Raw genomic sequence first — 12932 nt, 5'->3', positions numbered from 1 at the left:
CAACTGATGAAAATCACAAAAAAGCCATCTGTCGTAAATGCCTGAATGACCATCGGTTCAGCAGAAGTTCGCTCTGGTAACCTCCCAGTGAAGCAGGAATGTTTGGTTAACTTCAACTGTGATCAGTACAGTAATGAAAGTGTGTTTCATGAATATCATAAAACAGTTTTATATAAATTGCAATTGTGTACATTTAAAATTAAAATGATGTCTCATGAAGTAATATGTAGACTGCTTGTGAAACTGCTGACATCTCTATATATATAAGTACATTTATTTTCAAAAAACAAAAAAAAGTTTTTAAATTAGACTCTTCTCTTTTAGTTAAAATTGTTGCCCTAAATACATTATCCTGGGGTTATTAAAAATATATTAAAATTAGCCGTCAATCACAATATAATATTATTAAAAGATTAAAATATCATTTTACGTTCCCTATCGAGTACTCGATTTACATGTGGAACATACACGACATGTTTCGGCTATATATAGCCATCATCAGGTGTTATATATTAAAACTTTTCACTGAATTACTGATTTTTTACTGATTTTTAATGATTTTTAGTCTTCATTTTTTCTTATGATGTTCTTGTCCTTTATATTGTTTCTTCATTCGTTGTAGTATCACAGGTCACTAATATGTTTGTATTTCGTATTTCGTATTGATGTCAATGTTTTGTATATGGACTGTGAAGTAAAGGTTTCAAACTATTAATGAAAATTGAATATAGAAAACAAAATAAATAGTTGAAATTAATCATGTGAACTTACCCAAGAAGTAATATCGTATCAGGTTTATGAGAGATCGGAGATGTACTGAACTGTATTGGATCGTGGCTGGTTACCGACTGCGGTGCTAGTGGGTGAAAGGTGGTTTGTCAGGGTTGAGGTCAAGGCACTGAAGTGCTTTAAAAATGGGGTTGTTAAGTACAATATTATTATCATTAAGGCATATGTTTTGTTTATAATTTTGATATATGTGATATTTTTCTATTGTATCCACATGTAAATCGAGTACTCGATAGGGAACGTAAAATGTTATTTTAATCTTTTAATAATATTATATTGTGATTGACGGCTAATTTTAATATATTTTTAATACTATATAAATCACAATATGACGCATCTACAATATCTTATTATCCTGGGGATATTCATAGCATTTAGACTTTTGCAGTTTTGAATTATTGTCCTAATTTTTTTTTTTAATTCCTGGCAATAAGTTGAGCTGCATCTCTGTAGATGGAACCCGCGCTCACTACTTTTCTGACGGATACTACCCCTGACAATTTTTTTATACTTCCTGACCTGTTTGTTACAGTACTTACATATTAAACATTTATTTGTCATCTTTTACACAAATACTTCTGATATGGAACTGTGTTGGATGTAGTAGTATCGGTGTAGAATGAATACTTCAAATGTCTTTTGCCAGTAATCATCATTCCAACAATATTTCACATTCATTTACCATCAGGAGATGGTAAAATAGCCATTGGAGCAAGTTATTTATAAAGATGTACTGAATCTGTCTTGTCAGTAGTTGCAGAAATAATATTCTCGTATGACTAAAAATCAAATTTTCTTTTCAAGCAAGCAGTATCATGGTTTAGTAGGAATGGATCGAGGGTAAGTAATACAAAAGGCTTGGTTTATTTTAATGGAATGTATGTGGACTATCCCAAAATTGATGTACGCTGCAGGGCTCTGCTTATCGCAGAATTCTGATCCTATTGAAATTTGCATACGTGATATACAGCTTCCTTGGGCCGTCAGTTCAACCTGTTTGTTATTTCTAGTGTCTTGTTTTGTCTAGAACTCAGACAAAATTATATTATTGAAGACCTTGCACGAACGTTAAGACCTTGTGATTGTGAAGTTAAAAGGCAACTATGTTCTGTGCCGTGAAGGCATAAAAGGAGAAATGAGGTAAAACTCAACACATTCTTAACTGTCAGCTTCATGTTCCAGCCACTGTACCCTAGGGTAAGAGAGCCTCTGTGTTTTTTTGGATGGAAGGCTGGGTGGGTACCAAAAATTATCTGGATGTAGTGGCAAAGAGTAAAACTTTCCCTTTGTCAGGTCCTCCAACACATAGCGAGTCACCTTACTAATCAAGGTGTCTTAGCTTGTTGAATCATCATAAGTTTAACTTTATTATTTAGTGTTCTGTCTGACGACAGGTCCATATGAACAGGATCCTTCCATCCTTTTCTCGGACTGGGACCTGTTCATATACGTTCTTGGCAGATGATCCAGAAGTGGTTTGCCATTGCCTTCTTCTGTGTGTGAATGGAGTAATTGTTGGGATGCCACGGAGGAAAACTCTGTGTTGCCTAGACCACGGCCTTGCCCAACACAAGTTATAAATTCGGGCACCGCCGGGAATCGAACCCGAGACCCCATGATTACAAGGCCAGCTTTCTAACCGCTAGACCACCATGGCCATTTTAAGTTTAACTAAATGTACCTTTTTCTGTCTTATGAAAAGCTAGAAGTGCTACTTTTTTGATTTGAAAATTTGTTTTTGTGATGAACACAAAAGCATTAAAATGTGATTTTTTGAAGACTTACACATAATCAGTACATTCATAGTCATTGTAACAGGAATTAACCAAGATAAAAGAATGATATTAGAATATATATCAAATGAAAAGTTGTGCCATGTTTTAGATATTTAGTTATGTCATAACTTCAAATTTAGCAAGTACCAGTAACACAATAAGACTTTTATGCACGAGCACCAAATTTGAATCTCAGATGAATCAACAACAGTCCTGACCGATGTTTCTGTGACGTTATTGAGACTATTTAAGCGAATGCCAGGATATTACCATCAGTTACTAATGTGATGCTAAAGTCCCTATTACATTATTTCAGTAATATTTGTTGTGCTGGCTAGTTTACTGCAACTGAATTAAACTGTAATGAAGTTATAACTCAGGTGGGGGTGTGATGTCTTTATAGGGTAATTGTACAGGAATATTAATAAATAAATAGGGAGGAGGTAATGCATTTGATTTGTGGTCTAGAGACCGGTTATCCTTACTGAAGTTATTTGTATTTTTCTTCAGTTCTTCTGTGCAAATCCTGGGACAGTATCCTAAAACAGGCAATCAGGTCACAACTGCTCCCTTCTGTGGCCTTCCATATTCATTATTCACGTTCACAAACCCAAATAATACTGTATATCCAGTACAGTTTGGGAAATCTACCAAAAATAAATATACATCAACCAACCAAAAAGCTAATGAAGGGCAGTCCTGCTCAAAAAGACATTGTCCCTTGCTAGGTTATGTCATTCCTATGTACAAAATTCATAGCCAGAAATGGTAAACAGTTCGCTAAATTTGGCTTTAGGTCACCATTTCAGAGGAACATAGTGGCTTTGAGAACTTTAAATATGTATTGGTTTTCAGGCATGAGTTGTAAACTTTGAGAAATTTAAACAAGAATTTATTTTTAGGCAGGAATTTGTTTTTTTTATGAAATGTGGGTGCAGAATAATTGAGGAAAACCTAAACGTATATACTGATATAAGGTGCTTATTTATTGTGTATTTGTGTTCTGTTATACAGGGCTGCACAGCAGGAGATAGCAGCTCTCTCTCATATGGCTGAGCAACTCAATTCAAAGCTTGCTGTCACTGAACAAGTGGGGGACTCCGTGGATTTAGACAATCTGTTCGCTTTTCTATCAGATGTACAGCCTAATCGTAATCAAATCATAGATGAAATTGGCGAGAGGATGAATGAATTGGTTGAAGACTTGGATGTGGAGGTATGTAACGAAATGTTTCTCGCCAGTCACGTGATTGGATATTTAGCATAATTTGTCTGTTGTACGTTGAATGACGTAGAATAGAATACATAGAATATATGTTGGGTCTTAAGTGTTCAGTCATAATTTGAGAAAGGGCCAAACTAGGATGAGTATAGAAATTCCAACAAACATTTCTTTTATTTGAGTTGATCAAGTATTAGATGTAAAGTGAAGATGCGATTATTAAACCTGTGTTTGTACATTCCCTACTTTTAAAAACAGTTGTATATTATTTTACTGTTTTGAACAAAACTCTGAACACCTGATAAGTACAAAATCAGGGCTCAAACTACATAACCTCTGGTGTTCACTTTATCACAACTGTTATGTAATATAGAAAAAAAAAATTACTTATACTTGTTATGATAAGGTAAATGACAGATAACCTGTAGATTAATTTGTTGATATATTGTAGATTTTACACATACACATCTGATTTTTTCACTTTTTTGTATAATGAACTGATTCTGATTTCCTTCCGACCGCTGGAGCCAACAACGTTTCATTGAAAACACGCGGGCCTTGAACATACAAACCGTCTGAACCCAGCAGCTGTGATATGATAATAATTTGCTAACAGATATTGATTTCTAATTCTAAACATACATTATTTTGATGTGATTAAAACATTGCAATGCAAGAATAGGATATTGTGAGTGAAATTAAATTTGGACTTTAAATTTCAGTGTTTCAATTTAAAATTAAGTGCAACTTTAAAATCGAGGACACCTGACTATCCTAGAAAGCCACAGAAGGATTGGCTCTTTGGTTATTTGTTAATGATACTTGAACTGCAAATGTTATATAGCACTGGATGACACAGGAGAAGATGGTAATGCATATTTGAAGATACCATCACTATATTCTCCTGGAGAGACTGTGGATTACGACAGAGCACTCTGCTCAGGATAGTCATTAACAAGGGCAAGATATAAACTGGGTACCTCCCAGACCAACCTTCTCAGTAGCAGGACATCAAGATCCTCCATGTGAACGGTTAACTGTCCCAGAAATATATCCTCGTAACCCTGGTCGATGCATTACAAAAACTTTTCCTGTTTATTACAGCTTGAAACTGTGATACAACAGGAGAATCAAGGCCTGGCAAATTCTCACACTCCTGTGCCACCATGCAGTCTAGATCTGCAGCCACAGTCTCAGAGAAACAACGGTGGCTCCAAGTGTCTGGGGCTTCCTTCACTTCCAGAACCAACAGAGCCTCCTCCGCCACCTCCAACAGGCCCTGGTGGAGTTTTAGTATGTACCAATGATGCAAGTCCTCCTCAGAGTACTTCATCAGAACCCATCTATGAGTCGGTGCTGCCACGAGATGAGGGGGGAGGTGGCTCATCACCACCTCCATTACCTACACCTGGACCACCTCATAAGCTGCGTCCTAAGAGTCCTGGTGTGGAGAGGATTCAGAGGGTGAATCACAATCATGTTGCAGATAGGGTTCCCAGTCCAAGACCCAGACCCGGCTCTCCTAACTGCAGTTCTCCACGTCATAGTCGACCCAGCTCCAGAGGTTCATCTGTTTCTGGGGTTAGTGTATCACTTTAGTTATGTAAAGGTATTGACACATCGAGTACTGGTGACATGTTATTATATGAAGATTGCTGTCTTCTGGGTTGTTGCGCTGTGTAGTATGGTCGATGTTAACCAACGTTTCAGAGGTCATACTGCCTCCGTCATCAGAGTATGAAGATTTTCGTCTTCTGGGTTGTTGCGCTGTGTAGTCTCGTCGATGTTTACCAACGTTTCAGAGGTCATACTGCCTCCGTCATCAGAGTATGAAGATTTCTGTCTTCTGGGTTGTTGCACTGTGTAGTCTGGCCGATGTTAACCAACGTTTCAGAGGTCATACTGCCTCCGTCATCAGGGCGATTAGTATGAAGATTTCTGTCTTCTGGGTTGTTGCGCTGTGTAGTCTGATCGATGTTTACCATCGTTTCAGAGGTCATACTGCCTCTGTCATCAGAGTATGAAGATTTCTGTCTTCTGGGTTGTTGCGCTGTGTAGTCTGATCGATGTTTACCATCGTTTCAGAGGTCATACTGCCTCCGTCATCAGAGTATGAAGATTTCTGTCTTCTGGGTTGTTGCGCTGTGTAGTCTGGTTGATGTTTACCAACGTTTCAGAGGTCATACTGCCTCCGTCATCAGGGCGATTAGTATGAAGATTTCTGTCTTCTGGGTTGTTGCGCTGTGTAGTCTGATCGATGTTTACCATCGTTTCAGAGGTCATACTGCCTCCGTCATCAGAGTATGAAGATTTCTGTCTTCTGGGTTGTTGCGCTGTGTAGTCTGGTTGATGTTTACCAACGTTTCAGAGGTCATACTGCCTCCGTCATCAGGGCGATTAGTATGAAGATTTCTGTCTTCTGGGTTGTTGCGCTGTGTAGTATGGTCGATGTTAACCAACGTTTCAGAGGTCATACTGCCTCCGTCATCAGAGTATGAAGATTTCTGTCTTCTGGGTTGTTGCGCTGTGTAGTCTGGTCGATGTTAACCAACGTTTCAGAGGTCATACTGCCTCCGTCATCAGAGTATGAAGATTTCTGTCTTCTGGGTTGTTGCGCTGTGTAGTATGGTCGATGTTAACCAACGTTTCAGAGGTCATACTGCCTGCGTCATCAGGGCGATGCAGAGGTTAGGATGTCAGTTGTGGTCTTATGCATTGTTATGTCATGCTGCCTTGTAGGCAGTTACCAATATTTTAGAAGATGCATCAATTCGATCGATATGTTCCTGAAAAACGTTTGTAACCACCTACATGATTTACATGGTATTACAAACCATAAGACCACAATCACTTTTCCATTGTTTTACTTAATCTTTGTTCAAGACTATACTTACCTTAACATGCAAGTTACTGGAGATCCATATGCTGGACTTTGGCACGCCATTTAAATTGCATTAAACAAAACGAAGTTAGAGAAAAAAACTCAGTAAGTTAAAAAAAAATTGTTTTAGGGTATTCAGTCGTCATATTCTTGGCGATACAATGGACATGATGAACCTGAGAGAGAACAAAGACGAAAGTTCCGCGTAGAGAAGAAATTACAAGAACTGGAGGAGATACAAGACAAAGAGGCAGCAGCTGCCGCACTAGACGACACTTACCACGACATTGTTGAGTTTGCACACAACTACTTCAATTCTCATGAAAGATCTCCCGAAGGTTAGTGCCTCAACAACAATTTTCATCTTGGAATCCCCAGTTAAATTTCCTGTTTAAGATTTTTGGGAAAATAGTTTCAAAAATACTTCTAGGTTTTTAAGAAAGTAAAGTTTGAATTTAATGTACATGTGTATTCAGTATATTTTATATTCTGTTACACTCATTATTGTGGGTTTATATTTTTACTGTACAAAGTATATATTAACTTATTTGTGGTGTCTTTCTTACGCAGGATTCTATGACATTTTTTATTTTATCATAGTTAGGTTTAACAGATAAACAATTCTGAAGTTATTCAATATATAGTGAATTCTGATAACTCTTCTTAACTAAGAGCACATAAGTTACAAAATTCAATCACTTTCTATAAGTGTATGGCATTTTTGCACAGCTAGTTTTCTAGTATCTGTTCCGTCTTACTAGGTACCATTATGGCTACGCTTACTAGGAAGAGTAAGTCCACTGAGATTATGCCAAAGTATGAGATGGTGACATACTATCGAGGATCCACAATTCCTAATTCCCACATTCACATGTTTGACCCAGACAATGTAAATGTGGCATGTTCTATCTTCAGGGTAAGTTTTTTTTACAAAATTTGGTATGGCAAGTATAACTCGGATATGGTACACCGTGTCTTAATTAGCTCTCATTGTACCAACATGTATTAGTCTGACAATAAGAAATATTATGTGACGTACCAATGTCAGATTGAGCGCCTGTAACTTTTTTACGTGTTATTTTAGATACCATGTGCAATTATCCCTGATGGCAGGATACGTAAATATTCGTACCTGAAGGTTACGCAGGAGGCGTACTAACTGTTTTGCTATGGTAATTCCAAATTCAAAAGTAATTCATGTGTATTTATGGTACGCGCTTGTTTTTCTTTGGGTGGTGGGGTGTTGACATTGAAAGGGTTACTGCAATGTAATTTTAATAATGTCACATGAAGATCATTTCTGCTATAACAAAGCCTGATGATTAGATTGTAATGAGGCACGCAGTTGGGTAGAGGATTTAGTAACATTTGCAAATCATGTTTCTTTATGTATCGTCCTATCATGAAGGTTAAATTTTCACTGACTGTTGTTATTGTTTCCCCGCGGAATAAAGTATACACAAGTGCGTCAATGTTCACTAACCTTGCTTTCTTTAATACTGTGAACTTAAAAGAAGGAACAGTTTTCGCATCTGAGATTGTGTGTATCGTGGTATTCTGATTTTGTATCTTACTTTGACTAGATGAAAAGGAACAAAGAATAAATTATTAACATATTAAATTAATGCATGTTGCTATCATAGCTGGATAATAAGATCTATTGATAAATTCTGTTCTCTTATTCCTTCAACTGACTGTACAGTCCTACACATAATATTTCAATAATCGTAGTGTTTTTCTACTGTGAACTTACGTTACTCTTTTAATTCATATCAGTTTGGTGACAGGAAGTTAATTAGATACTGTACTTCAGAAATTCAGAAACCAAAAAGAAAAACAAATGCATGTGTGCATCCGTTGCACACGCATGGTAATATGTAACTTATAAATCAAAAGAAGATAATATTAAAATTAATGTTACAGAATTAATTTGTTAGAATTTTAAAAGGTTCAGGATTAGGTCCAACGTCAAGCTATGATCTTATTTATGAATTTTAATGTTTTTCAAAAATGGGACATTTCTTGTCACGTAGAATAGCTGGCTGTTGTTCGAAGAAGATTGTATTGTGGAGTTCAGTTATGTTTTAAATTAAGTTAATTCTTATGTCATCTTAACTTTAAATGTATTTGAATCGTGATTAGTTTTTCTGTCATTTATTACAGGATTTATGTAAATATATGCGTGGGGAGCTGAAACCTGAATCAGAGCTGCAAACAATCCAAAGTATTGTTGGCTACGGCATAGAACGCGAAGAGTTACGAGATGAGATCTTTGTTCAGTGTATGCGCCAGGCAACCAACAATCCCAATCCTGACTCAACTGAGAGAGTTTGGCTTCTGTTGTGCCTCTGCATAGTGGCTTTCCAGCCCAGCAAACTCTTGTTTAAAGTAAGTCTTTTTTTGTCTTTCCTGAGCAGATGATTTTCATGTTGTTAGTTAACGTGTTTGTTTATGTAAGTTCTTGGGGTCATAACCGATAACATTCACTCTTTATTTTTCCTGGATATCTTAGCAAATGAGATTATTACATCCTAACTGTTGTCATGATTTTCAGAATTTGTAAATAACAAGGTTAGTTGCAGCATCTCATTTTATTCTGTCTTGAATTTGAGAGACTTGATGTAATATTCTTAAACCTATCAGCTGGACATTTTTTTGGCCATCATCAGTTCCAGTACAAGGGCAAAGTGGTAACCATTCTGGGTACAATTTAGTATTACGTTGACATTATGTTGATTAGGCAAATAGATGTGTTGTATTATATTTAAAACCTGAATGATATCAGAATTAATTGAATAAAAATTTACTTGGATATTATCCATCGTTTAGTAAATATAAAACGTCGTTATTTACTAGACGATGGATAATATCCAAGTAAATTTTTATTCAATTGACTCTTCACCATCGTCAAGAAGTTTTAGATTTGATATCAGAATTGTTTATTTTAAAAATGTGAATAATGTTGTTAAGATAGTTATTTGAAGTATATACAGTAGAGTAGACCTTAGATTTGCATCCTGTTGTGTGGTAGTGTTGTCCTGAAAATTAAATGAACTGGCATCACACCTTATTTGATATCATAAAATAAAAATATAATCATATGTTTTCACCTTTGTTGATAATCTCATGTGGTAAATTATTTAAGACTTTTGTTACTGAATTGTTTCATTATATTACAAGCCATCTTGTTTGTATGGATCAATTTCAAACTGGTTTAACCATAGACTTACAATTAAAGATTATACATATGAAATTTTAAGATTGTTTAATTATAATATTAGTGTGTGGAGTTTGTTACTACAAGTTAGTAAATATTATTTGATTTATTTTGTCACAGGTCAGTATTCTTTGTAGCAGTAATTAAAATATTCAAATATTAATAACAAGTTTTTTAAAGCATTTACCAATTCATCGCCCTGATGACGGAGGCAGTATGACCTCAGAAATATTGGTGAACATCGACCATTCTACACAGCTCAATAACCCAGAAGACGGAAATCTTCATACTCACCGCTGTGAAAACGTCAAATCTTACATATTTATTTACCTTGTTTTGTTTCTGTGCTTGCAGTACTTTGTGTGCTTCCTGCGGAAGAGCCTACAGCTGGAAGGAAAATTGCGGCAATATGTGCAATGGTGTGCAGATAACTGCAAGAACACAAAAGTTTCATGCAGGCAGTATCCCCCTTCCACAGTAGAGATTGCGGTAAGAAAGATTTCTGTCACTGAAACCAGCTTTGAACACATTCGCTTATTACTTGTCAATTTTTATATTATTATAAGGGAAGGATCATGCTGTTGATTTCCGTCTAAAAGGGAATGAAACTTTATGCTCGAACAAACACAAAAGCACATGTATAGCATATCGTCTTCGCTTCATAAGTTGGCTGATTCGAAAAGTGAGATTTTTATACAAATTGTTTGTTGAAGATGAGTATACTTCTGAATAAATGGTTTCAGTGACTTGCTTTTGTTAGATTCAAAGAAAAATCATGTCAGTTTTAAGAAGTAAAACCATTACAGATAAGAAAAGAGCTCGACAATGAAGATACCATATTTGACTTTTAGATTTGTGGTGAATAAATGTCATAAAATCTTCTCACGTGACCAACTACGAGGCGCATCCTCAAAGTAAGTTTCCCTGGGGCCGTTTACAGAAACAAAACACAATTTCATGGAAATATTTATTGCAACAGATACAGCAAGTGTCCAGCTATTTTTCAACATATTCGCCACCGGAATTGAGACATTGGTCATTCCGTGGGACCAACTTTTGAATACCTGTGTCGTAGAAGTCTGCCGCCTGGGATTGGAACCACTGTGTGACAACCATCTCCGCCTCTCTGTCATTCTCAAAACGCTGACGCTGACCGGACAGGAATTTCTTGAGGTGTAGGAAAAGATGGAAATCACTGGGAGCGAGGTCCGGGCTGTAGGGTGGATGATTAAACACCTCCCAGCTGAACTCCTGCAGGAGACTTGCTGTCCGTCGAGCCGTGTGCGGCCTAGCGTTATCACTGACCGCACTTCACAGTCGGCGGGAGCTGGAATAAGAACCTCCATCTTCAACAGCTGCAACGATGCTACTGTGAGAACGCGGGAAGTGCCGTTAGTGCATGCGCCATGCTACGTCATTGCTCTATCACGTACGCACAGTCGCTTCGCGCAATATAAGGTTTGCTAGCTGTGGGAAACTTACTTTGAGGACGCGCCTCGTACATTAGTTTGGTTCAGGAGTCCAACATTTTAGACCCTTTGACTCTGTCATCAGGGAATGACGTGATGTGTGGCTGCTGTGTGTCATTTATGTACATAATGTCCCTTTCTGTACAGCCTTTGACCGATGCGGAGTACGAATGATCTTAAAATGATTTGCCCGGAGTTAACTGCACGTGGAAGTTCAGATTTCAGTCTTGTCGTGATTGTTTTCTAAAAACAGCCCTTTATCTGCCGTCAATTGAAAAGTGTCGTTGTCTGCAACAGTGGTCACCCCTCCAGCTTTTATCCAGTCTCTGTGTTGCTTAACCTGGTTCTTCACAGGGATGGCATCTCTCCAGTTTCTATTCTGTGTCTGTGTTGCTTGGTTTTAGTTTGGATTAATGTGATAAGTTTCTAAGTAGAGGATGAAAATTAAATATTTTGCCGTTCGAGTGTCCAACTTCATGGGCTTGTGTCAAATACAGTTTTGACAATTTTCTTCAAAGGATTAAAAACAGTTTTGCTTATTTATGTAAAAATTCCAGTAACACAATACAAGCAAATGAGCACATTTCATTTGAAGGTTCTTTTAATTTATCTGCAGGCAATGCGGCGTTTAGGTACGATTGTGTGCCGGTTTTTCTTCCTCGATGGGCGTACAAAAGCGATAGATGTTCATCCAACAGACACAGCTTCAGATGCATCTAGCAAACTGGCAGAGAAACTTGGTCTTCGAAATCTGGAGGGCTGGGCCATTTACCAAAGCCGGCCAGATGGGGAGGAGCATGTTCGAGCACACGACTACCTCTATGATGTCATTGCAGCGTGGGAAATGTGAGTAGATGTTAAACTGACAGATGTTGATCCTCACAAGAATGTTTAATGCTTTTATGGTCAGGTTTCTCCTAACAGAAAATACTCGTACTTCAGATTTTTGAAGTTTATTACTAAAAGAAGTCAGAAGTTGTATTTATAACACATTTCTGTGAGGATGAAGTGTGATTACAAATTCATACAAAAATACTACTACACCTTATGCATGAACATTATAATAGTTCCTGGCAAAGGGGAATAGCATTTAGCGCATTGTCAGTATCGATGTTTTTTCAGAAAACAAGCATTATTTATATGTTGACATGCATGGATGGGGCAAGAGGTGTGCTCTGGGTATTTATTGGGAAGCCTGAGGGGAAGAGACCGCTGGGGAGACCTAGACCTAGATGGGAGGATAATCTCAGGCGGGATCTATGGGAGATAGGAGTTGAAGGAGACTGGATTTTGTTGGCCCAGGACAGGGTCCGGTGGAGGGCTTTGGTTAATTCGGTGATGAACCTTCGGGTTCCGTAAGCCATCTGGTTGGTTGGGTCCACTATTAGGGAAGCCTGAGGGGAAGAGACCACTGGGGAGACCTAGGCGTAGATGGGAGGATAATCTCAGGCGGGATCTATGGGAGATAGGCGTTGAAGGAGACTGGATTTTGTTGGCCCAGGACAGGGTCCGGTGGAGGGCTTTGGTTAATTCGGTGATGAACCTTCAGGTTCGGTAAGCCATCTAGTTAGTTATCCTT

General features: G+C 37.6%; 1 protein-coding gene across 5 annotated transcripts in view; it reads left to right on the top strand.

Moving 5' to 3' along the window:
* Myo81F (unconventional myosin 81F) overlaps positions 1-12932 on the top strand; it is a 164520-nt gene that overhangs the window by 129171 nt on the left and 22417 nt on the right. For 3 of the 5 annotated variants that reach the window (XM_022064340.2, XM_087348355.1, XM_022064339.2), the window contains 8 exons: positions 1594-1629; positions 3579-3780; positions 4891-5367; positions 6798-7005; positions 7429-7583; positions 8831-9055; positions 10239-10373; positions 11970-12199. In XM_022064340.2, coding sequence (XP_021920032.2) covers positions 1594-1629; positions 3579-3780; positions 4891-5367; positions 6798-7005; positions 7429-7583; positions 8831-9055; positions 10239-10373; positions 11970-12199 — 1668 coding nt within the window. The remainder of the gene's footprint in view (positions 1-1593; positions 1630-3578; positions 3781-4890; positions 5368-6797; positions 7006-7428; positions 7584-8830; positions 9056-10238; positions 10374-11969; positions 12200-12932) is intronic. The other 2 variants (XM_087348356.1, XM_087348357.1) reach the window with 1 other exon arrangement.

Source organism: Zootermopsis nevadensis, unplaced genomic scaffold, assembly GCF_977971745.1.
Source record: "Zootermopsis nevadensis isolate Lab colony 2312 unplaced genomic scaffold, Znev_1.0 Znev_ptg000013l, whole genome shotgun sequence".
NCBI lineage: Eukaryota > Metazoa > Arthropoda > Insecta > Blattodea > Termopsidae > Zootermopsis > Zootermopsis nevadensis.
Note: the sequence above shows the minus strand (reverse complement) of the source record. Positions and strands in the feature narration are given on the sequence as shown.